Source organism: Diadema setosum, chromosome 4, assembly GCF_964275005.1.
Source record: "Diadema setosum chromosome 4, eeDiaSeto1, whole genome shotgun sequence".
Lineage (NCBI taxonomy): Eukaryota > Metazoa > Echinodermata > Echinoidea > Diadematoida > Diadematidae > Diadema > Diadema setosum.
Genome location: NC_092688.1, coordinates 6,487,287 through 6,515,008, shown reverse-complemented (window position 1 = coordinate 6,515,008; position 27,722 = coordinate 6,487,287). Strand labels below are relative to the sequence as shown.

At 37.5% G+C, this 27,722-nt stretch overlaps 1 protein-coding gene across 1 annotated transcript; it reads right to left on the bottom strand.

Moving 5' to 3' along the window:
- Positions 1-3,936: 3,936 nt before the first annotated feature.
- On the bottom strand, positions 3,937-23,168 carry LOC140226804 (small integral membrane protein 14-like). The gene is made up of 5 exons (XM_072307229.1): positions 22,984-23,168; positions 17,088-17,176; positions 8,233-8,278; positions 6,443-6,588; positions 3,937-5,042 (listed from the first exon to the last, which is right to left on the bottom strand). Exons 2-5 carry the CDS (start codon positions 17,160-17,162, stop codon positions 5,004-5,006), a joined length of 306 nt encoding a protein of 101 aa, XP_072163330.1. The 5' UTR covers positions 17,163-17,176; positions 22,984-23,168; the 3' UTR covers positions 3,937-5,003.
- Between the last annotated feature and the right edge of the window lie 4,554 nt (positions 23,169-27,722).

Sequence of the window (27,722 nt, the reverse complement as noted above, 5' to 3'; positions counted from 1 at the left end):
TGGCAGTCCTTTTGCAATGTATACATATAGGTAAGTAAAAAAAAAATGCTGACAAACTTTTACAATGTTAACACTCTTCTGCTTATGAATCGACAAAATCGCCTCCAATCCAAGCTTTAGCATATTTGATCCGAGTAACATGATAATGAATAGCTCTCTAAACCTTGTTGCTGTTGTTGTTACTTTGTGCTGAACACAGGGATGCCAGTTACAATGAAAGAGAGGGTTGGAAACACATCTACATGAAGCTTCCTTGTACATGAAAAAGCCTGAACTTTGAAACTGCCAAGACCTGAATTTTGGCTTTTGCCTGAAAACTGGCATCCCTATGAAACAATCTATTGAACTCCCCTAAATTCACTCCGTCAAACCTCTCTGCACCATCTCACTGCATTAACGCCCCACACTGATGTATGTATTGCACATTTAGTTCAGTCTCAACGGAGACTGTGCTGTCTGTAGAAGCAATCAAAAGGGGTCAACTGGTGTACCCCAACGTTCCAAATTGGAACAAAATAGTCCACACAGCGGCGTTCCTGCCTACTCATCCTTAAGAATACCCTGAATTTCGGATCCACGACAAATCAAGATTTCCTCACTATAGCATCAAATATTGGTAGCATTCCTTTTTTTCTGAATTCAGACTCCCTATGTCAAGTTTTTCATTGAGGAGACTGGGGTACTATTTTCTTGTCTACTTTGTTCAGCTGTGGTATAAGGCACTACAGAGTGTCAGCAAATACATTGACTGTTCCAGCATCAACAAAATGGAAACATCTTGAAAGCCTGTTAGAGAAGGCTGCTGGGGTGAACTTTTCTCCCCTGCTTCTAAAAATCTAAGTTCTTCAAACACACGCAGAATATAAATTACACATCTTTTTTTTTTTTTTTTTCGTACCTAAGATAAAGACTTCTTATCCATAAAGAACAATTTGTTCAGTCAGGATAAAAGCAAGAAAAATCTGCAAAATGACAGCAAGAAATTGTATATTGAACAACAGACAGTAGTCTTAAGCAAATAACCTCACAAGTCGATGTAATTATGTAAGAAGCATTGTCAAGTGTCCACTTATCACCATATTAAAAAGGTTTCTGTCAGTCATCATATAACTTAAATTCTGACAGATTTATTGTTGTTTCATTGCTATCTCACAACTATGATCTTTCCCTTGCGACACATTTTTGTGCGAGTAACTGTTAATTATACATCTTTGTAAGAAAAAAAGTCATTCTTCTATATCAAGAAGTATTATTTGACAGTATGAGCAGGCCAAATTACTCTCAAGGAGATGTCACAAATACAGTTTTGCCACACGAATCTTGACATCTCTTTACACGACACAGGAATATTGCGCAACAACTAATCCTGCAAAAATATGAAGAAACCTCCTCATATCCCTTCATCAGTCTAGCACATTTCTCATCTACCTTGATAATTTCTGAATAAATTATTGAACATCTGAGAAAGCTATCTTTTTTTTTTCTACACATTTTCTTTGTACGACACTCTGCGAGAATATGATATATTAGATTCTCTCTTGTTTGCATATTTACAAATGCTTTACATATACAGAAGAGTAAGAAATTTGTGTGTATCTACAGAATTAGAAAAAGATATCAAACACAATATTACAGATCTGAACACCCTTCACACCCCTGAATACACTGACGATCTAGATTTACAAAAGCTCTCCTCACAAATAACACCTTTGGAAGATAAAAGCATGTATGAAATCAAAGGGGCAGGAATCCACACTACACAAACTGTGACATGAGTAAGACTCAACGACAAACACCCTTGCCCTATATGAGAATCTCCGCTTTATATGTGGTGCAACACATAAAAACATGAATTATAACAATGATAGAAATAACAAATTATGAAGATGACACAGGAAAGTAATGGTAATCATGGTAATTATCAATCCCCTTGGCTATGATCATTACTGCCATTTTTATCGCTATACGATTTCCACCAGGATGAAAATTACAACTCACAAGTGTTTTCCTGGCTTATATAATTAGCAAAACTGCAGACAATAAATCTGTATTACCTATTACACAAGTTATGCACATGTCAGACTCAAGGGTATTTACAATGGTGCATGTTGCACCATCTTAAATACCAAGAGTCCGCTGCATCTCCAATAACATCACACACTTAAACCCGTGCATTATTTGTTTTATCAATACATAAACTCTGCAATCTGCGATGCAGAGGACCATGTTAGTCAAAGCAATTGTTTGGGTTCATACCATCCCACTGCTGCACAGAGCAATAGTAATTTGCCACAGGATAATGAGCAGTGCAGTTATGCTTTTCTGCTGTGCACTCTTTGCACTCCCATTTATTAGTGGAAATATAAAGAGAGCATGTAACACTCATTTCAGCACTTCTAATTGATTACATTCTTAAACCGATTTCATAAACTTATTGAACAAAAGAAAATCATTAAACCATACAAATAATGAGCACATAAATCAACCATACAAACAATAAAATAGCAATCAAAACATAATACTGTACGAGCTGAAATTTTTGCGCACAGATATTTTCGCGAATTGGTACTCGAGGACATTTCCGCGTGTTGTTAATTTCGCGGTTGCGAGGGTCTAACTGAACTTACTTATTTGCGCGTTGTTATTTTCGCGATTCAAAGGTAATTCGCGAAATTCGCGAAATTCGCGAAAATAAAACCACCGCGAAAATTTCAGCTCATACAGTAATCCTGGCATCTTGTTAATACCTGCAAGTAAAGAAACTTACAAATAAGAAACTTTAATCAAGAATCCAGGACTCACGGAAAGCATCCGTCCAGTATTTTATGCAGGTTCCTGCCCCTTGGATTACAATGTCTATTAATGCACACACTGCAAAGCATGTTCTCAGTATGAATCAAGCTATTCTTAATTTTCTGTGACTAAACAGGTCTGACTAGTCGGACAAAACAGGCTGCCATCAAATAAATGCTGATCTCCGACTGAAATAATTGAAATATTTCCTTAAAAGGAATGCTTTACCAAGTAGCAATGGATATGTACAGGCAATCCACTGGAGATTATCCTTCTTATAACAAAAAAAAAGCAAATAAAAATACCAAACACAAAGAAAAAAATGAGCAAAACCTTTTGCAGCCCTGTAAATCACAGGAATTATGTTACACTGATTTCAGTTTGGCACGAGAAAAGTCCTTTGTTAGAATACCCAAGATTCTCACTCAATTCTTCACTGCCTGTTGTTTATCAAACCACATAGGTGCAGAAGAGCAGCACGATATGTACAGTATGTCTTATTTGCACTTCCAAGCAAGCTTCATGTTGCAGTTTTCTAACGTCATCTCACACTCAGATCAATGAGATGTGTCATACAGTTCATCCACCATGGATGGCTTTGTTTGCAACCAACAGTGGCGTTTTGCACTGTTTTACTTTTCCCAAACAGAACTGGTGCAAGCACTAATTCAACAGTCTGCTAATCTCAGGAGGTACAGTACTCAAAATTACCTCAAACATGTAAGGGCATTCACTACATGCAGTAGAGTGATGCTGGCAAATTGACAATGGTGGTCTCAGAAAGGGATTTCTCAAAAGCTTTAGGAAGAGAATATCGTAAAAGGACATGACATGCTACAGAAAACTATGGCACATATTAACCATGGGAGAGATACTTCAACAAGATAATTCCTCTTCCACCAAAAGCTTTGAGATGACAAACAACCCTATCTCACCAAAAAACCCAATATATTAATTCATTTTTTTTTTTTTTTTTTGTCAGATGACATGTCCAAAGAGCGAAAGCAAATTTATAAAATTGAAATTTTTTGACAAAACACAGAAAGCAAAATGTGTGCGAGTTTAAATTTTGCCATGGTATCACAGAGTGTGGATTGGTGAAAGAAATATCCACACGTCAAGATATCCCACATTAAACAGCAGTGACACTGGCGTTGACATAAAACAACCCACAAATGATCATAAGTTCTGAGAGTAAGACAGGTGCACGAGGTCAGTTTCACAAGCTACACTTATGAGAGACTTCATGAAATAGATTTTACTTCTCTTTGAAAGTCTATCATAGCTACATACATTGTATGAGTAGCTTTGGCCATTCTGAGATATATGTGATGGCTTCATGAAATGGGTCCATGGTCATTCAAAGGTTAAGAGAAAACATGCACTTTTTGTTTTTTCCTGATGTGCCACAGATCTTTGACATGCAAACACCACAATGTACATCTGAGAAACTCACATTAAAGAAACACATGTGCTGTTTCTTTCATAAAGAAAAGAAAAGGGAAAAGCAGGCCACTCCTCTACCCGCTATAAGTGCTAAAACTTGTTATTAGTCTCTCAGAATTGCTTGTTAGTTTTGTAGAGTGGTTTGTCTATTGTGTAAAGGCATGTGTCTCTTCATCTACATGACTGTATGCCCCCTGTCAAGCTGAGGATCGAAAAGAACGTACTGCAAAGCACACAGAAATTTCACAAATGAAGCAGCTAAGTAAATGCCCCAATTGGCAGCCAATAAAATAAAAGAAGCTTATCCATTGTCTTACGCCTTTTGTGTTGGAGTGTGACCATTATTTCGGCACACACAAGAGACCGTGACAAGCAAGTAGTAATAAACTACAGCAAGTTTCATCTGACTGTCTCTACACGTGTATTACTTACTCCCTTTCAACCAACACTGTTTTACACATAAACTCTGCCAAATAATTCTTCATACTGAGAAAAGTACTGTAAACGGAGACCGCAGAAAAATAAGAGCAGTCCCTTCTCAAATTACATCCTGCTTTTGCAGGGAAATTGTGACCATAATGTAGTCAAGACAGTTTAGTTGTGCTGGATGGAACAAGAGCAGAGATTTGCCCTGTTTAATATGCATCCCTGACAGGCATGCATGAAGCAAATACGAAAGAAAGAAAGAAAAATAAAAACAGTCTCTCTGCTAGTCAAGTTCCGTTCCTGGTTGGTCTTTTTCGGCTGAAGGCAAGGTCAGTGGTCTAATCCAAGGGTGGGGCTGGGGGTGCTGGGCCGGGATCCTGCAGAAAAGTACAACAAAGACTGGAGACTTTGACCTTGGACTTTTAAATATTCAACATGGTCATTGTGGAAGCAATCATATGCTTGTGAACAACAACTGCTGTAGAATTATAACTCCGGAGAAATCTCAATGTGACCTCAATAGAAGCAGTCAGAACATACATCACAATGATCCATAGAGTCAATACCAAACATACCACTGTACTACAGTGCACTCCCGTTATAACGAACAAGGTCATTACAAAATTCTTGCCACAACAAAATAAAAATTCACGTCCCAAAATTATCATCTAGAAATGTTTATGTATTGTGCTGTTCGGCTACGATGAAATTTCGATATAACAGAAAACTGCCAGTCCAGAGGACTTTGTTATTATGGGAGTTGTCTCTACTAATTTTCAATTCAGTGCTGTTTACTGTGAGACATAAAGTACAGTTGAACCTCTCGTATCCGCACAAGTCGGGAGCGGGGCTCATCCGGATAAGGGATTTGGCCGGATACGGGAGACTCAATGCTTTATACACGTACATATACATACACATGTACTGATGTAGCAAATTGTAGTACCACATGTAGTAATGTGTATACTGCAACCTTTCGTTGTTAAATTTTGGGGATGTTTGGGGATGTTAAAATGTCTGAAGGTAAGCAATTTGGAAGGAAATTTGATGTAATGTATGTTAATCATGTTGGAAGTAATATGTAATTCATGTGTGTTTGTGTAGGAGTTCTCAAGGAGTTAGGAATCCCACTTTCCTCCCGTAATTATTAAAACAAAAATCACGGCAAGATTGCGTCCGTATAATAGAGAGATCCGGATAAAGGGAGGCCGGATAAGAGAGGTTCAACTGTAAACTATATCAGATGGGAAGTTATCCCACGCAGTCTGACAGCGGTATGACAACAGATTGTAATCGATATCAAACCTAAATACAGTGAGAATCTTAACATCTGCTGCCAAACCTCTGATAAACACAAACTGGCAAGAGAACTAGTCTCCCTCCCAGACTTTAGCAGCTGCTTTTGCAAGCTGGCACAGATATCACTCATCACTGCTAAAGGAATGACCCAACCATGTACTGACTAACAAACATTAACAAACCTTCACCCAAAACCCAATCAAGAGTGCCTATAAAAAGAAGAAAAGTTTATTTGTTTTTTCCAAGGGGGTAACTTTCAAGGATAAAAGTAAAAGTTCCTTTTTTATGACAGATAGTTTGCCACTCCATGAAGTGCTAGCTGTACTTCATTAAAAGTTAAATATCAAAAGAGCTCTGATTAACGAAAACCACAAATCCTCAATCTGACACCTGTTTTCAGGTGGTGGGTGAGTGAATGGTGTGAAAAGAGAATAATCATCTCGCTGACGTACAGTTCTTCATGAACACTTGGTAGTACCTGATTTAGCGGTCTTGGTTTCTCATCCCCTTCAGTCCTATTGCGGCCAGGCCTCATGAGGAACAGGACCAGGGCAAGGACCAGCCAGCCCATCATGAAGAGGAACATGGTGTAGTCCCCATCTTGTTGAGGCTGTGGACCTGGAACTGAGTTCGAAGAAGATGACAAAAGCAAAGGAAAAAGAGAGCATTTATTTTTCTGTGTTAGACAAATATTTTAGCCAATAATGTATCAAAAAACTTTTTGTGAATTTCAAAAATCTATTTTTTTTATGACGACATTTTCCAAATAGAACACTATTCATGAAATGTCACAAAAGCAATTGTGACATCACAAAGCACAGGAGATATTGCACGCTGCTTCACACTGTCACTTTGTGAAATGTCACAAAGCAATTTATATACCTCATTTCTAGAATCCTCTCATCTGATTGGTTAAAAGGGGAGTCATGAAAATAACTGTGCCCTATTTTTGAGTTACTGTGACCGGGGCCCGGGCACAGTTAGTAAATAGGTTTGGAGACAAGTCGCGACCCCATACACATAGATCGCTCATATGTACGCACCAATGATACGACCACTGCGCATTCAATCAGCGTGCTGTAAAAGAGACTAGCGGACTGGTTTGGAGACAATCGCAACCCCGCAGTACACGTAACGTACACTGTACACATACAGTAGATGATTACTGTACGCACCAATGATACGACCACCGCGCTGTCGATCAGCATTGATTACGAGTGCTGTAAAAGAGACTAGAATCTATATTTTCGGTATCTATATTTTTGGTATATAAAACAAATAATGACTGCTTGATATTCGGGGTACAGTTAAAATTATGTAGGCCCTCGGTGATGTGAAAACCATAACCATGCCCTCAGCTTCACTTCGGGCATAGTTACGGTTTTCACATCACCTTGGGCCCATAATTTTAACTGTGCCCCTCTAGCAGTCATTATTTGTATATATGTGAAACCGTGCCCTGCTTCGCAAGGTCACTGCAGGATCCCTCCACAACATCACATCCACCTCACAACTTCTTGCCTCATTCCCCCCCCCCCCTTCGTTTGTTAAAATTGATCAAAAATACATGTATGAAACAAAGTATACTTTGCAAAATTTTGAGTTTCTGGTTAAAACTATGGCCTTTAGAGCCTCCAACAGTACTATTTTGGACTCACCTCTACCCATAGTTTAACCAGAAACTCTCAAGGCAAAGTATATTTATATACTATCTATACTTGTCAGTGTTCTCATAAAGCAGAGTTGAAAATTCCCTTTCACTTGAGCTCTTTTTTTTCAATCAAAGATGTGCTTCAGCATCTGAATCAGTTGCAGCATTCTTAAAAGCCTCTTGATTGTGAGATTCATGACAAACTTTTCAAACTGGCAACGCATTTAGAAACTATTATTCCTGTCTCTCTCACAGTGGAAATATTTGCAAATTTCTTAACTTTGCACAGATGCAACCTAATTCTAACATATTTCATCTACGAATAAGTCTTTATCCGATATCAAACATCTGTGGTGAAATTCAGAGGCAGCAACTTACTGATGACAAAATAAAATCTGCAGCAAAGTTAATAAGTGAACAGCTTTAAATCCTGGAGGTTGATTGGATGCTGCTTGTTATCATGTAGATTGATGCAAGAGTTGTGTGTTACCAATCTCTTTCTCTACATGTATGTCTGTGTGTCTGTCTGTTATACCTCCCGCTCCCTGTCTATCTGTATTAAACATGCCTATCAAAAGCATCAAGGTCACCCTCAACCCAACATATTTCATACTTACATTGCAGGTCACACTGTGAGTCACTACAAGAATTCTGTTCCCTGAGCTGTGTGAAGACGAGAGGAAAAAACAAAAAGAGAAATATTAATATTCATTTGGCAAAAGCAATAAATGCAATCTTTTCTCATCACTCTCAACCGTGTGTTTAAATCATCTCACATTCATCACCCCTTCCACAGATTAAAGTATAGTTAGGACATTGCTATGATTTTCTTAAACCTCACCCAGTACACATGAAGATGCATGCAAAACCTCAATAAACATTTCAGTATCAACTGTGTATGTGTATAAACCAAATCAACATTCCTTTTCAAAGCATATGAATGAAATATATTGATGTATTAGTATGGATATTCGTATTCAACAGCACTGCTACATAGATGACAGCTACAGTGTAAAGTATGGTAGGAGATCAGTCCACATTAAAGTGAAAGAAGTATTTTACCATATTGAGCCAGGTACACATAAACATTGGACCTCGCAGCCTCAATCTGAATCATAAGCTGTGACTATACCTGGATTGAGTCAGTTCAATATGAAGTTATGTCTATTTTTATTACCTCCGCCAGGGGAGTTGTTTTCGTTACCGTTGGTTTTGTGTGTATGTGTGTTCGTTAGTTAGTTTGTCTGTGTGCAAAATAACTCAAAAAGTAGTTAACGGATTGGGATGAAATTGCAGGAAAGGTTGAGAATGACACAAGTAACAAATGATTAACTTTTGGTGGTGATCCGAGAATTTTGGGGGAATTTATGAACGATGTTTGATATTTTGGCAGGTAGGGTCAATGAACTTAGGAGTTCAGGCTGCGCATATTTGAGGTTTGCATGTGCCCAATAAAGTGCGTGCTCTAGTTTCTGCTAGGGCGGGCGCGCAGTGCAACTGAGGGTTTATGACGTAACAAAGGCTTCTATATTGGGAAATCGGGCGAATTTCAGCACACAATGCTTTAAGTACGTATGGGTGGAAATCACTGATATCTCTATGGAAGATCAAGGTCAGTGGTGGAAATGAGCTGCATGCTTGGCGGAGGTCTGCGCTCTCAGAGTGCTTTTCTAGTTATTTTTTTTTTTTTTTTTTTTAATGAGCTTGAAAGTTTGGAACTGACACGTTGTGCTCAAGCAGGCATTGGTCCCTCAGGTCCAAATAACATTTCTGTCATCCTTTTTAATATCTACATGTACATAAACCATTTGGTAATCCAGTATTATTTTCAATCTTTTTTTTTTCAATTTTTTTTCCACTTTTATTGACAATACTATTATGTCTTCACCTTGATAATTGATATCCAAATAAACACTATATATTGTAGGTCTTTTCAATAAAATTGTGTTTGTATCATGATTTGTATGACAACATAAAATCTGACTGAATTCCATTGCATAAAACTGTCTAACTTGTCTCAAGCTTGGACAGTCTTTGAATTTAAAATTAACTGAACCATGTTATATCCATGAAACTGCTGCTGAACAGTTTAGCCTCTGTCTGCACAATATAAAACTTTTTTTGGATTGCAGGTATCCATGTCAAATGTGTATTGACCTTGGCAAACAAAATAATGATAATGATAAAATGGTTAGAACTCTTTCAGAATTTTGTGACCTCTGCACTGAGCCAGATTTACTTGAAAATCCAAGACATTAAAATATACTGTGTTTGCAAACTGTGTATTCACCACAACTCTGAGTTCTGGCCTGTTTATCAATAGTACACAAATTTGCGGCGCCTCCAATTAGTACATTAAAGGGAAGATAAACCCCAAGAGCAATGTGGATTGAGTGAAAGCAACAACATTAGTAGAACACATCAGTGAAAGTTTGAAGAAAATCGGACAATCGATGCAAAAGTTATGAATTTTTAAAGTTTTGATGTTGGAACCGCTGGATGAGGAGACTACTAGAGGTTATGACGTATGAGTGGACAACAATACCAAGAAAATAGAAAGAAAATTCTGCAAAAATCCATTTTTCATGAAAATTACAAATTCCATCAACTTGATGTTGACATATGTTAAGGGTAGCAATTATTTCCCCTGCTTTCTGAAAGCGGTTGGTCCATTGCTCTTTCATAATTCTAGAAAAGTGAATTTTAGTTGAATTTCCTTTATATTTTCTTTGTATTGTTGTCCACTCATACGTCATATCCTCTAGTAGTCTCCTCCTCCAGCGGCTCCAACACCAAAACTTTAAAAATTCATAACTTTTGCATCGATTATCCGATTTTCCTCAAACTTTCACTGATGTGTTCTACTAATGTTGCTGCTTTCACTCAATCCACATTGTTCTTTGGGTTTACCTTCCCTTTAACGTCTGTCATTTCAGTTAGTGTTATGATTTCAGTGATAGCTGAGTGTTGGTTATTACTGCCATGCTGTGATCAGCAGCTCCAGAGAATTGTACCGTTCACAACTGGCCATTTTACAGATGTATAATTTACAAGTTAGATCATCATATTTCATTTATAAACTATCCATGAGATAGGTGTAATTAATTGTGATAACATGCTCCAGAATACAACCTTTTGCACTTCTGCTCCCCCCCCCCCAAAAAAAAAAAAAATAATAATAATACGATGATCTCCTATCTGCCACCATCAACTGTTCTTGTCACCTTGGAGTTTGCTCCTCCAATTGTATTTTGAGATTATTTCTATTCCCAAAATGTTTCTTTCTTTCTAACTGTATCTCACGATGACATACCGATATGAAGCTTAAACGAATGCAGTTCTTGAATTGAGTTCTGGCATTCCCATTGGCAAGCACTGTGGCTATACAATACCAGTAGGTAAACAAAAAAAAAAAAAAAAAAAAAAAAAAAAAAAAAAAAATTAGTATTGGATAAGGTTATCCCATAATCATACATGTATGTATGTATGAGCCTTGATTAAATTTTGACATGCATACACCTACCCACTTGAGTCCTTGAATCAGATTTTAGACTTGGACCTTGACCTTGAATCCAAATACATGCACTATATGCGCCTTTGTTTCAACATGCCTTCACTCTATACCACACGTTCCCCAACACGTGGGGTAAACACTCTGTATTAAGTACATGTCAGTTGATTTCTGTGCGGTACAATTGCACTTGTCTCAGATTTTGTATTTAAGCTTTCTGCATATTTCAGTGCTTGGTTTGGTTTGTCCCACTGTTGTAGTTTTGTTTTGTTTGTTTTTGTTGATTATTGTTATTGTTATTGTTGTTTTTTTTTGGGGGGGGGGTCATGTATTTTCTTTTTCATAATCATGAACATACAAGGTTAGCATGTGTTCATGATTGTATGTTACACTTTTATATTGTAGAGCTTGGTATGTACACTTGTATCATTTCAACACATGACCTTCTGTAAAGTTGTTCAGAGCTGGTAGCCTACTTTTGAATATTATATTAAAGCTCACCTCAAATCACCTCACCTTTTGACCTCATTACAAAAATGGATTCCAATGGTATGTGCTGTAGTAGAGAACATTGTATGTAGTGTGTACTTAAGGGCGTTTTTTTTTTTTTTTCTTCCAAGATGCCTCCATTTTTTTTTTCAAGTTGTGGTTGATATGAAAAAGAGGAAACTATAAACACAGACATACGGATAAACCCAAAGACAACAATACCAATGTCTCCTATTCTGCTATGATGGAAATACATGGTAATACTTTATACTGTGCATGGTAGCAATCCATTAGTTGCCTTCTTTTTATTTTCCTGGGTTGGAATGCAACACTGTAAACTCATCATCTGGTAGCTCATGGCTTTTGTATGTAGTGAACTCTGGCACATTCAAATGAAACTACTATACTATAGCACTGAAAAAAAAAAGAAAGATTGAATTAGGAGAAAACACTGGCATATGAAAGTATGCAATATTTATAACGCAATAAAGGCAATACACCTGTATGAGTCGCTACCAGTGCATGACGTCCATTGTATACAGTAGATGTATCACTGCACCAGTACGAGTGGATTATCTCATTGACAATGCGCAGAGAGCCAGTATACCATGTTCATGTAGATGAAAAAAAAAAAAAAAAATGACAGTTCTATGATCCTCTCTCAATAATTGCAATGCCATGTAAACATGTAGATCACATAATGAATTGCAAATTGCTACCATTGCAGTCATTGAAGATACACTGTACAAGCATAGTAACATGCCAAATACTAGTTTGTGTATGTAGCCATGTTGTACACTCACTGAGAACAGCGCAGACTCACGCTCAGACATCATGATAGATATTTTTCCCATTTGGACATTGTTGTATTAGGGCATTGAGCAAGGGCCCCATATCTTTTGGAACCTGTAATTGTCCATTCATTTTACTTGCCAAAATGCACACACACACACACACACACACACGTGTACCTGTAAAACTGTAAACAAGTTTAATAATACACAAGCAACATATCAAGCATCATTATCACTTAGACACATTTAATGCCTGCAACTGAATTGAGCAATGTCTTTGAAACAACTACAAACGTACTCACTTTTTCTCTGCAAAGTGTACTTAAACATAGTGAAGTACCTGTATGTATGTCTTAAGCAAATCAAGCTCATTTTGTGTGTTTATGCTCAGTTTATGTGCTCTGAAGTTCTAGAAAACAAACAACCTGTGACTGACCATGGGCTAACATTGTTTTGATCATTATTACTATAAGCAGAGCTGCCAACTTTTGTAAGAGCCTTTTAGTACTTTGATGGCTGAAAATCAGTAATTTGCACCTTTTTTGAGTGAAAATCAGTAATCCTTAAGTGTAATAGAATATATCACAGACAATGATTTATAAAATCAGTAATTTGCTGGTAACCTTCAGTATTCTTTTCCAATTTCAGTAGACATTACTGAAAAGCAGTACTAGTTGGCAGCTCTGTATAAGGTAGGGATAGGCACAGTTTGTACATAGGAAAGGCTTCAAGTTTGCAGCCGCAGTTGCAAGTTCCACATCCAAGAGAGGTCTGAATGCACAGACTACCATGACAGGCTTGAGAAGTGTATGATTGATGTGGTGAAGAGAACTGGTTATCAATCATGAGCGGTTACACACGGTCAAAAATTCGTCATTTGAATGATGATTCCAGTGAAAAATAATTCTAATGACGAATTTTTAGCACGTGTGGAAGCAAATTAGAATCACGAATGCTAATCACAATCACGAATTCAAATTCTAGTCCAGAGGTGAATTCCAGTGAAGTTTCACTCAAATTACGATGCGAAATTTGCGTGTGTAATGCTTGACCTCCAAAACATCTTTTGAGGGGTGGAGCTTACGTGACCTTTCAAGCACTTCCATAGATAATACACGCTATAGAACCTTGTTGTTTTGATTGACAAGTCACCAAGGATTACGCAACGCCTTCGCTTGAGAATTCGAATTCTAATCACAGTTTTCGAGCGAGCGTGTGTAAGGTCCGATAATTCTAAAGACAAATTGCAATCATCATTACAATGATGATTCAAATTACAAATTTTCTCTCGTGTGTAACCGATCCATGAGAGTTGGTACTTTGGAATACCTTTTACAGCCGGATTGACCACTAAAAACATGCCCTCTGATCTGCACCTACTGTCCCCGCGTTCACATTGGTCCCCACGATTCGGGGAAAGTCCCACGCTGCGGGACTTTCTCCTCAAAAACCATAATGTGAGCGCTCGCTGGGACTCGTCTCTTCGTTCCCTCTAAACAAGTCGGGTACGAGGACAAGATTTGGAGGGGAAGAGTGACCTTGGGCGCAATTGATAGCGTCCAGCTGTGGGCATCAAATGTGCGCATGCACAATGCCTGGTTTCAAGTGGCAGAGCTCGCCCCAAGCCCCAACTGCCCCCAAAGCTCGGGGACAGATGAAGGTGGATGGTCTTGTCTTGTTTTGTTTTTCAGTCTATAAAACAGATGACTGATTAATACACTATTTCACAGATATGTATTAAACCAAAAATTTAAACGAACAAAAGTTAACATCACTGTTCAGGAATGTTAACTTGTATTAAACAGTAAAGTTGTATTAAACCTGTATGTAACTGTAAATGTCAAACCTAGCGAAAAATCTTTCTTTCTTTGGAGGCAAATTTATTTTATTTATTTCTTTCCCTTCTTTTCACTTCCTGTCCACAGAACAGATGATCTATAATACTCTCTTTAAACTATTTCACAGTTAGGTTTACAACCAATCATTTAAAACTACAACAAAAGTCAACATCGCACTAGTGAGAACAGCATAAAGGGTATCGTATGTTCATGTGCAACTATTGTATGATACCCATAAATGTCAAACCTAGATCTTAAAATCTTTCTGTTCTAGCAGGCCAAATTCTTTTCACCTTCTTTTCACAAAATAGATGACTAGCTGTAAACACAAGTAATCTGAAGCATGATTTCTTGCCTTCTCTGCTCAACTAGAGATGTGGTTTTAACTTTCAAACTCGATTAACACTTGGTATCCTGTTGCCTCTTCTATGTTTTGTGATACTGTACTTCCTGCTGTGTAACCATTATCCATTTCTAGTTGGTACAGTATGTCAGATAGCATCTACAGAACGTCAAGAAATTTAGATTTGACTGGCTGTCTCCCAAGTGAAGATGACAAACTTCTCGAGAGCTGTTACTGGTGAAGGCTCTCTATAAGGCAATACTTTTAACAATTTTATTATGATTCAAGATGAATCTTTTTATGAAACATTGTAATTTCCTATCATTTATGATGTATAGTTAATTACACATCATTGCATAATCTACAAAAGTAATGTACTGTGTATGACATACATTTAATGGAAAAACTGACAATACAGAGTTTTTTTGTTTTGTTTTGTTTTTGTTTTGTTTTGTTTTGTTTTGTTTTGTTTTGTTTTGTTTTTTTTTTTTTTGGGGGGGGGGTTCTGAAAATGCAACCTGGTATTGTTTTAGAACATGCAAGGGTCCCAACTTCAGCTTCTTGGGGTGTACAATACTTCATGTCTGTGTGTCCATGCCCTACGCATCATTTTGGGTGTACTCAAACTAATTTCTCCTTTCTGCCAGCAATCTGCACCCTATAATTTTTTTTTTATTTTTTTATTTTTTTATTTTTTTACTTTGTTACACTGTCTGTTCTAGCTTTCTCTCTGACTGATGTACACAGCATTCATACATACTTTATTCAATAGACACCTAAATACGATATTACATTTGGGAGCCTGGTATGTATGCCAAACATGTGTCTTTGTGTGTGACTTAAAGGACAAGTTCACCTTCATAAATATAAGGATTGAGAGAATGTAGCAATATTAGTAGAACACATCATTGAAAGTTTGAGGAAAATCAGACAATCCGTTCAAAAATTTTGAATTTTTGAAGTTTTTGTGCAGTCACCGCTGGATGAGAAGACTATTGCAGCATATGATGTCACATGAGTACAACAATATAAGGAAACTATATAGAGAATTTCACAAAATTTCATCTTTTGAAAAAAGTACACATTCCCTTGACTCCTTACTGACATACGTTATGGGTAATATTATTCCCCCTGCCTTTAGAAAGAGGCAAGTCAAGTGCTCTTTTATTATGTGGAAAAAAAAAATGAAAATATGTTGAATTTTCTTTACATTTTCTTTATACTGTTGTACGCATATGACATCACAAGCCAGGGGTCGCACTTAACTTTTTTTTTTACTAGCCAGGCGGACTACTTAGAATCAATTTTAACACTGAAACAATATTTTGGCTAGCCAGACGGACTAGTAACTTCAGAATTTTATGATTTTTAGCTAGTCCGACGTGATTTTGGGTGGCCAATGGCCAGCGGACCATTGCTAATTTCGAACCCTGCAAGCTGTAGTAGTCTCCTCATCCAGCAGCTCCAACACAAAAATTTTAAAAATTCATAACTTTTGCATCGATTGTCTAATTTTCCTCAAACTTTCACTGATGTGTTCTACTAATATTGCTGCATTCTCTCAATCCTTATGTTTATGAAGGTGAACTTGTCCTTTAAGCTTGGTTCAATGAGCATGTGCATGATAAAGCAAAGAGCAGAATTCTGTGGAATGGGACAGAAAGATCAGAGATCTAACAACTCACGAGAATACCATATTATCCATCTGAATAATTCAAACCCTTTTACATGGATGTCATGTGATCTTATCCACACCTTACTATATTAAAAGAAATGGAAAGTCTCTTTTGATCCTGATTACATCAGGCATCTACACAAATTGTATGGGTAAATATCAGGCCCGTTCACACACAAGGGAAAAAGTGTGATTTAAAAATCAATTTTCTTATCGCGATCAAAATTTCGAAATTTTTTCCAGTGTGGACAGAAAAATCTCACTAATTACCGCGATCCTTATCGCGATCCAACTCGCACTATTAGTGAGATTTTTCAGAATGATAGCGATTATTTTGCCAAGCGTCGTGTGTGTGAGCGCGATCGAGATTCGGAAATCGGTATTTTTAATCCCATCGTTCGTAGCGCCTGCGAAACTCTATTGGGACTGCGGGGTCAGTCTTCGGTCATGCAAGATTCGCGCATGCGCAGTTTGGCCACTGATCGTTCTTTCCTTGCTGCGAAGTGCGATTTTTCCCTGTGTATGAACGGTCGAAAAAAAAAATCGAAATTTGGATCGCGATTGAACTTTCGATTTTCGTTGTTTGTGAACGGGCCTATTATCTTGCAAAGTGCAGCTATGACTTACCTCAATAGTCCACAGAAAATCTATATGAGGTTTGATGAATGAAACACAACACACATCAGCTATGACACTGCACATATCAACTGTGGCAAATGATTTAATTGTAATGATACTGATAAAAAAAAGGCCATAAAAAACAACAACCAAACCCCAAACCAACACTTGTATCTGAATATTGTAGACAAATTGCTGACTTACCATATTTATTAACCTCCTCATGGCATTCTCATGTGACCATATACACTCACACGGGTCATAACCTCCTTCTGCCATGTTGATTCTAGATGCTGCGGTACAGGAAGGGAATAAAAAACAAACAAATAATGATAATTTTTTTTTTCAACAATGCCTGAAACATATTTAAAAAAGTCACTTTGAAATAACTTGCATTACAGTTGGTATACATATGCTGTAGAAAATGAAAGACTTTAATCACCTCTTCAATTTCAGTGATTGATAAAGTCAGATGTGAATGTGTAATGGCAACAGAAAATTAGGGAAGGAAGGAGGCTGTACAATACAGCACACCTAAATTCTGCCAAGTAACATACAACTGTATTAAATAAAAGGCCATAAACACTTTTTTGTTTTGTTTTTCAAACAAGCTACTGACAAGGAAGAAATACAGCTTGACCTACACAGGTCACACTGTGACATGCAACATATTGTGTCCTAAATGAATACACTATCATCTTCACAACTATGAAGTAAAACTAGCCCCAAAGGATGTTGTTTTGATAAACCAAGGCAAAAATAGCAATACACTTGTATATGTAGCTTCATGGAATTTCATGCACAATAATCAAACAAAATTTTAGTGTCAAATATACATGTACAGAGGTACTACAAGTACGTACAATGGTGTACATACACTCATGCTGAAGCAACAAGCCCAAACTTAAATTGATACCAGATGGCTCAAAATATTAAAGTGCCATTGCACAATATGTGACAATAAGATTAGAGTACAAGACTGGGTATTGTACGGGGAAAAGATGTTGTAACAGATGTATGCCATGTGACATCCTCTGCATTTATAGTGAATAACATCGCAAAGTTCTGCTGATCTACAATTTTTTAACACAGATGCCAGAAAAAGGAACCAGTACTTGGGATTCCAACCTGTCATCTACAGCAACTGCTTTCCGGACAGCGTCACTACCACCAGGCTATCCCTGGTTGCCAGCAGTGACACAATGAAGTGGGAGAAAACCAAATAACAAGAATAGATCCTTGTTTCACATCCTTCTACAGTAATATCCACTCTTTTTTGTCAGCTCTGTTTGTTAGTTTGCTCGCTTTTTTTTTTTTTGTACATGTAGGTTGTGTGTGTGTGTTTTCCCCTTTTAAGAGTTATGCTTAATTTGATATATTTATAGCGTGTGCTCTGCAAAAAAAAAGAAAGAAAAAAAAAGAAGGAAGTTATATTTAAATAAAAAAGTGATTTAGCAGCACAATTTCTTTTTGTGAGCATGTGTAATAAGGCACATTTGGATTGGCTGGATTAGGCTAATCAAGATAGCTTTTTTCTGAGAGTTTCTAAATGCAGAATTTCATGTCATTTCTCTTATATAAACATGGTATGATTTGGAAAAAAACAAACAATATTGTACTGTACGTTGGACAAATGATTCACGCTCAGCACAAGAAACAAGAATACAGCTGCTTTTGTTGTTGTTGGTAATATCAATTTCATTGTCAATATGGATTTGATATTGAACGAAACTCAAATAAAGAATATCATAAAACAAACAGTGTGTATGTGTGTGCGTGTGTTCTGGGCAGGGGGGGGGGGGTTGGAATAGACTTATCATAACTTAGGCATGGACCTTTCAGACTTCATTTCCCTAATTACTTCATGGACTGGACATCCACATTGTTTTGAACAAAATGTCAGTTTCCCATTGTAGCAAATGCAGAAAATAACAGACAGGGTACCTACATTGTAATACAATGTCATACACATGTACATCATGTTACAAGTATAATGTCAATCACTGCGAACAGCTGCATTATAAATCAATGAAGGAAATCACAACAAAAGGCATAATACTAGGCTGCATCCCTACCCTCCAAAACATTTTAATATACAACTGAACAGGACTGTGGTGTTGACTGCCATCCTTCACAACATCTTTCTTTTTTTTTTGCCTTTTCCTCCTTCCTTCACAGCGCACAAAAGTTTACGGTATGTACGTACACGTATGTACAGCTGTATGTCACAATTTGACAATCACATGCCAATAATACAACAGCCAAAAGTGTGTTTCAATACCAGGTTATCATTTTCATTGCCTTCTTTTACTCTGCTTACATGAATACTTACCATACAACAAAGCACAACAAAGATGCACGCACACACACACACATACACACACACACACACTTTACACAAACGTTGTACAGAACGCATGCACACACATGCGTACAGTTCACATCTTCCCTCTTTTTCCACACATTAGTTTGATCAGCACTGGTTTGTTGACAATTCCTCATCAATCACTGTACACTGTACTTTACACTGATAAGACGTCTATATAGGTCTAATGCTTGCTTACAAGATTGAAAAAAACCAAAACAAAACCAAAACAGCCTATTTGCTGACCTTTTTACGGTTGATCAAGCGCTACAGTGGTTTACAGATGTCTGATAGATTTGAGACAGAAACTATGAAGTTGTAATATCTGTCTTCTTTTAAAAACATGTAACAAACATGGATATGATATTCTGAGGTTTTCTTTTTAATTTATCCTACATTTTCTCCTTATTTTTCTTGATACAGTACTAGTGTATTTTCCTTTTCTTATTCCTCCGGCTATCCTTCACTTTTTCCTTCTCTCCCACTTCATGTATTGATAATTTCTTACAGAATACAGTTCTGTATTAATTCCTCTTAAACCTGGTGTGACTAAACTTTAAAAAAGGTGTTCAATCTACCGTTGTATTTGTCCAAGCTCATTTTCAAGAGTTACAGAAGACCTCCAGATGCTTTTAAGACTTTTATGTTTGAACATAACTTAGCTATACTGAGTACAGAGCTTCCGAATTTACATAGTGATTGGGATGGGGAATAAAACTGTTTTCAAAATCTGTAACAAATTGTAATGAATGGTGATGGCATGGCAGCCTCACCTTAAGAAAGCATTCATGAGTTGAGTCTCAAGGAAGCAAAACAAAAGAAGGCATAGATTTTACACAGTGAACTTGTCATTGAATGTTAAGCAAGTAGTACCGTACTGTAATGTCTGATAGTACTACATTTTTGAAATACTGTAGTATGTGAGCCTAATATGTCATCAACACTATTCAGTGTTATTTGTTTAAGGTTTTTTAGAGTATTGGTTCCTCTGCTCAAGGACCACAATAAATTCCACAAATCTGCACATGGAGCTGTTGATTTACGCATTAAATGTACATAATGTGAAATTATGAAAATTGTCGGGAATGTCCCTCAAATTTAACTTTAAAGGGCCCCTGAAATCCAAATGCATGTTGATTTGTGTTGATTTTGCGGTAAAACGATATCTAGAAACATTCCATATATTTTTACCGATTTTTTTTTTTCCTATTTTTCTTCAGATTATTCGGGAATGCCCACAAAAAATTCTTCCAAACCAATATTCCTCAGATGACCTCATCTGTCAATCATTGCTAAAGTACTGAAATGTTTAACAAAAGACATTAGAATGCACCTTCCCCTCGACTCAGCATAACTTGCATGTTCCCTCGCCATGTCTTTTGTTAGTCACATTAATATCACAGAAACATGCAAGTTATGCTGAGTCAAGGGGAAGGTGCATTCCAATGTCTTTTGTTACATTTCAGTACTTTAGCAATGATTGACAGATGAGGTCATCTGAGGAATATTGGTTTGGAAGGAATTTTTTTTTTTTGTGTGGGGATTCCCAAGTAATCTGAAGAAAAATAGAAGAAAAAAATTGCTAAAAATATATGGAATGTTTCTAGATATTTGTTTCACCGCAAAAGTGATGTTGAGGGTATCATACAGTGTATCAAAATCAACACATATCAACATGCATTTGGATGTCAGGGGCCATTTAACTTTAACTAGGCAAGTTATGTTCCACCTACAATTTTACTAGTAGAATTGTATCATACAACAATTTTTGCTTTCTAGGCAATGGCCTCCTTCAGTGTACTCGTGCAAATTAGGGTTTTTCTTTCTAGTTTTTAGTGACATACAAAAGTGTACTACAGTGTATCGCATATGTACACTGTACATATTCACATTGTATTTCTTTTTTACTCTGAGGCATGGAACTCTGCTTTCATGTGGGATTAGAAATGGGAGTACTAAAGGCAACTCCCATTAGTATAACAAAGTCCTTGGGACGGGCAGTCTTCTTACAATACATTATATCGGCATTGTGTTAAAGCTGAAACAGTTAGCTATGGTGTCTACATGTATTTGTAAAGATATAAATGATAATTTGAGGACCTGAATTTTTATTTTGTTACAGCCATGTTCATTAATAAACAGGACTGCACTTTTCACACAACTCCCATTCATAAACAAAATGTGCACTATTTCATTGTGTGTAGTCCGAAAGGTTCAGCTTATGATGATGATGATGATGAAACAGCATTTATATAGCACCATTTATCTGTTGAAACATTCAAAGGCGCCCAGCTCCCACAAAGTGTCACACATCATCCACAAAGTTGCTGGAAAAGATAAGTCTTCAGTTCAGACTTGAAGGTATTGAGGCTGTTAATTGCAATTCCGAAGATGGACTGGTAGAGAGTTCCACAGCTTATTCCTTTGAGGATTTTTTTTTTTTTTTTGCTGAAGGGTCTGGCTAAAGTAGAAGGGAAAAAAAAAATCTGGTGTACTGTGAGGGTGGTGGAACCACACTTGTCAGCAGAACGAACATCCCAATCTAGGCTGAAACTTTTGGATTTTTTTTTTCAAGTTTCATATCCACAATGAAGTAGCCACATACACTGTGTCACTGTATTTTGAATTAAAACAGACCGATAAAATAACTGAGATCTTGGCTAGTCCACCTTGATTTTGGCTACTCTTGTACCCACTGGCTTGTGTAGTGGAATAATGATAATTTTGAACCTTGTCTAATTAGCTTGGACTTGAATTTACCAATACCGTAGTAGTAACCATCCCTCTCTTCTCTACTGACTCTATAGTGAGCTGTATTTGTGTGATTGCACTAGATTCTACTTACTAGTGCCAAACTTTTTTTTTTCCTTTTCTTTACGCTAGGACGATTTTCATACAGTTCTAGATTTATGGAAAACACACTCACACACACAACCCCCCCCCCCCCCCCCCCGGAAACCAAACATCACATTCTATGGCCTGATATGATTTGATTTAGTAGGTGATGGCAATGCGAACACATCTAAAAACTGTCTGTAGTAGGTACAGGTACAGTAGGGTCTAATGTTAGGCCTAATTAAATGGTCAGTTATCAATGCATGCTTCTACTAGCAGAAAAGGATAAAACATTGGGATGTGTATGTCCACTGGCACTGGACATCCAGTTAGTTGTAGTTGTACAGTGAGCCGAGTTACCCATAAATAATGATTAATATGCCACTTGTCTTGTCAGTGGATTTCCGGTGTCTTCACAAGAAATTGTAACGTTTATCCACTCACTATTACACGTTACATCTAACTAGTTAATACTCAGATGAATATGGCCTAGAGTCTGTAGAGAGAGAGTCCCTGTCTACTCTACATCTAGTCCAGTCGAGTCTACTTTCGTGAAAATAAATTGCAACATCGTTTGTATTATGGCTAACTGCCTGATCTTGATAGAAAGAATCAACGTTTAGGATGAAAACCCGGCGCTAGGGTAGGCCTACTTTGGCACCATCTCGCCGAAAACCCTACCAACAAAATATTGTGATTTTATACCAAACCCGCTGAGCAAGAGGTGATGCTACCTGACGCCAAGTACACGGACGGGTCGGGTAAAATGCTCGCCGCGCCGCTTATTTAGTGTGATGTGACAGCCAGCCAGCCGGCTTCCGGCAAGGTATTCAGCCCATATCGTACGTAGCGCAGACTTGGTTTTGCCTTGTTTAGAGAAAGTCTTCATAAAGTTCTTACCAGGTCTTTTTCCGTTTGGACAGCTAGGTTCTTGACTTCATCTAGATAATGACATTTGACAGACAAATTTTAAACGGCGTTTCACTGTCGTCCAAGACACAAACTCTCATGTAAACACGACGGTGCCAGGTAAATAGATAGGCAATTTCTGCACATAACGAACGGGCCACCGTTGTATACGGTGTAGGTTGTATGGAGTGGTACGTTGACGGTATGTTTAGGTGGCTCGTGAAAGTCGTCGCACAGTGTACAGTGGAATAAAGGCATTGCATGTATATGTGTGTGTGCGTGTGTGTATGATGTACATGTGAAAAGATTACAAAACACAGGACGAATCCCAATGTAACACATCATCACAACAATAGATGGCGCTATTGATCGTATAAAAATTGCTTAAAAACAAAACAAAACCAAAACAACAACAACAAGAACAGTAAAAATCATCTTCTTCCTTGACGTGACAGGGTTTACAAGCTATTATAAAGCCTACTACTGTTTATTACCTTTCTGTCTGAGCTCTCAAAATGCTTAATACAATGCCGATTGGGAAAAAAAATCAACAGAAAAAGAATCCGTTTAGGTAACGAAGTGAAAAAAGCAAGTTTTTGCTGCCACATGATCAGACTAGTTCATGTCGAGATTTTTAATGAAATTCTGCAATTCCAGTACGTACATGTCACAATGCAATTCCTAACTCTGAATCAATAGTGACTGCTATTTATTCTGAAATTTGACTATGTCGATGTAGCAGGGACAATGTGCTCTTCTGGACAGGTTTTGTTGAGACCTAACTTCAGGTTTTGAACATTTGTGTGTGTGTGCGTGTGTGTGTGTGTGTGTGTGATAATGAGAAACTCAATATGAAAGAGTATGTAATTCAAGAGGGATTCAACATTTATTTGATAAAAATTGGTTTTTGAAATGGCCGAGATATCGAGAACAGAGCAATTCTAATAAAATGTGGGACCCAACCTTTTATCAGGATCGCTTTATTTTGCTTTGTTTTTGAATGTCTCAGCCATTCCAAACCCGATTTTCATCTAATGAAATTTGAAATCCTCTTAGAATAGTATGCTCTGTATTATTTCATAAGTGGTTTCTTGGTATCTCGCAAAAGTTAAAAACCCAATGAACCAATACTGTACTATACAATCCCTTAACTGGAGATAAGAAGAGCACCACGAGAAATATTTAGTGCCCAAATGAAACATCGAATTCAACCAAGACTATTCGGCATAGTTATGAATGTTAGAAAATTCAAATGCAGCTTCAGTTTGTCACGTCTACCTCATACTTGCCAACATTTTGAAATCCTGAAGAGGTAGATTTTGCCGAGGGAGCGAAGCGACCAAGCCCGAGCGCGCTTGCGCCGGGGGGGGGGGGGGGGGGGAGGGTGTGTCCCCCCTCCCACGGTGTGGACTTTTTTTGTTTTTCAATATTAAACTATGAGATTTGGTGCATGCTTTTTAACCTTTTAAAGGGTTCCTGGTATTGATTAAAAAAAAATATAATTCATGTAAATTTATGAACTATTTTGTAGACTACGCATATAAAAATGAAGTCAGATATATTGGTAAATAATTTTTGTAGGCTAAGCATATGTGAAAAAGTAATCAAACATATTGGCAAATAATCTATCCCCTTATAGTGTATTTTCTATTGTGGAGCTAGTTTGATGAATAAGACATAATGTTGCCCTCACCAAATCTAAATTAATTAGCAGATGACCTGGCTCTGAGATTCCTGTACGTGGCAGATTTTGCTCTCTTCTGCAGTGTTTGGGAGGGTTTCCATTCGTAGCATTCAGTCTTACAGAACGTGAGCTACCAAAACATTTACGCGTGGTTCTAGCCAGTGCCGTATATTAAGAGAGTCTGGCCAACTCGGTTTTCGGCTTAGGTGTTTTGAAGCCTGTGATTGGTCAAAAGCTGGTCCCGTGACCTACAGGCGCCATGTCGTTACCAAAGTCAATCACGCGGGCGTGAGCAGAGCTCATACGCAGTGCCCATTGTTCATTACGCGCAGCTACGCGCTAATATTGCTTGCCTTGGGGACTTCCCCTGAATATCAGTCATGGTGCAGTGGGGATATGTCATTGCCGTAAGGTTGTCAGCTTTATTTAAGTATATAGAAGGTACAACACGAAAGATATTTTGATATCTTATTGCCATAAACTGAAGATTAGTCATGCCTTCCTGCACAGCATGGCGTTGCGCGAACCGACCTGGCTCTTAGTGTAATGATGCACCGCTTTCCGACAGATCCAAAACAAAGGAAAAAGCGGGAAATCAGAGTGCGACGGGAAAAATATATCTTATTTGTTTTCTTTGGATTCCTCGCGGTGTCTTTCAGACTATCCAAGTTTTGATTCACATTTGTATGTGTCCGCCATAACATACGAAAGTGTCGCCTGAGGCATTTGTTTTGGTCGTCCGTCCGTCCTTCCGTCTGTCCTTCATATCGCAATCATTGTGGACACCGTTTGAGGTAATGAAACTTGACATGTATGCTTGTGTGAGTGGACAACGTTTTGTTTTTAGCTTATAGGGCTTATAGGACCGTGATTTTCTCGTGATTTGTTTTATTTATTTACTTTTTTTTGGGGGGGGGGGGTATGGGAGGGGGGTAAGGGTCAAGGATCAATGTCAGGTAAACTGTAATATTAAAATTCTACTCTCTATTGTTGAAATACTATTACCCATGCAGTTCCTAAATAACTTGGAAATTACCCAATTCACAAACTTAAAACCAAATATGGTACACGTATTTGCATGCCATCATTACTACACAATGACGCGTGATAGGGAAAGATTTTGGCCATGATGGTCAAAGGTAGGTGAAAATACTAAAATGACAGAATTTTCTATATACTTTTAAAATAACCGTTGAAAGTATTGCCATGAAAATAGTAGTAAGTAAAAAGTAGTGAAAAGAAGTAAGCAAAAGTAAAAATGCTCAAATTCCTTAATACTTGCTCTCGTAAACAATAAAAGACATCCATTCATACCTAGTTCAAGGAAAGTAAACATTCGACGCATTAAATTTAGTGACAAATTTGCCATTTTTTCTGCCAATTATGTGAAACTGTCGTGTAACATTGTCAAGACGTATACTCTACACCTGCTAAGAGAACAATGTAATATGGCGGAGGAATACCGGTCGCCATTAGGACATCTTTATTTGTGTGGGGTTTTTTTATTATTATTTGGTGCAGATGTCACTGAGGATATCCCTCATTATGTTATCCAGGTAAAGTACTTGTGCTTTCGTTCAACATGTCTTTTTTAGATTATTATTTTTAAACAATTTTAGATCATTTTACATATACCTTAATATCGGTGACGTCACTTTTTCATGTTGTACATTGTACATAGGTGTATTCCTTTTGAATTACATACTAATCGGCCTTCATGTCAGTTTCAAACATTATATGGGACTATGGTAATTGCTGATTACAATGTATTTACGTGGGAAACAGTAATAACTGTGGAATTCGTCTATCCTCTGCACAGCTAGAATTGTAAATTTATATAATACATCATGTTGTTATACAATATTCTTGTTCCCTGGACAACTTGCTAAATACAATACACATAGCATACAGTCTAGTGAAAGTTTACGATACGACTTACTGTGAATTCTTCTTTTATTTTCACAGCAATAATTCATCATTTTTTATATTCACGAATTATGTCCTTTAGACAGCTTCCCTATTATTTATACGGTATACCTGTGTGCTTGTGTCTATTTGAATGTGTAAAAATGATTGATTGTTGGCTTTGTTCAACATGAATGGAATGAAAGAATGTCCCCCCCCCCCCCCTCCCCCCCCCCCTCTCTCTCTCTCTCTCTCTCTCTCTCTCTGGGCAAGAGAAAGAAAAGTCAAGCAACACCGTGTCTTTGGGACGCCTGCGCGTACACACTTAACCCTCCAAGCGCACACGCTAAAACCATAAGCGCACTGTACGCTGGGTAACGACATGGCGTCCAATTTATGAGTTGGCCAGACTCTCTTAATATACGGCACTGGTTCTAGCTACACGTACACGTGTACAGTAAGTCTTGCACGCACGGATAGAGACTAGTGCGCCACTGCAGTGTGCATACATGTGTGCATATTAGAAGGCTGAATACGACGTTTTTGCGAAACGAGTTCCTTGAAATTATTATCAGTATTCTAATTACTAGCTTATTTGAGGGAATCAAGGCACAATGAAGGGAAAATATAACTTCCATTTCATTTTATGGTAGGTTTGCTACAAAATCGGTAGATCAGACGAGAAAATCGGTAGCCGGTCAAAACCTCTAAAAAGCGGTAGTCTACCGCCCAAAGCGGTAGAGTTGGCAAGTATGCTACCTTTTTCCCTTTTTTTTTTTTTTTTTTTTTTTTTTTAAATAGCCTGGCCTATGGAGACTGTTTCTTTTACGTTATTTTGTGTCTATTCCTTGCCACTACGAATGTCACAATAAAGTGTCCTTTATTTCATGCTCTCACTGAAATTGAAATGCAAGTCCTACCATACCAACAAACCGTTGATGATTTTTTTTTATTTATTTAGAGTATAACAAATGAGCATCCATTGCATCATGAACAGTGAAAGAAACTAGATCATCACGCACTTACAGACACCAATTACACACACACATGCTTCCATAAATGCAGGCTTCTCACCTTCCTGTTTCAAGCAACGAACTGCAGTAATCTGCAACAGGTACTAGTAATCTTATTCTAATCTAGG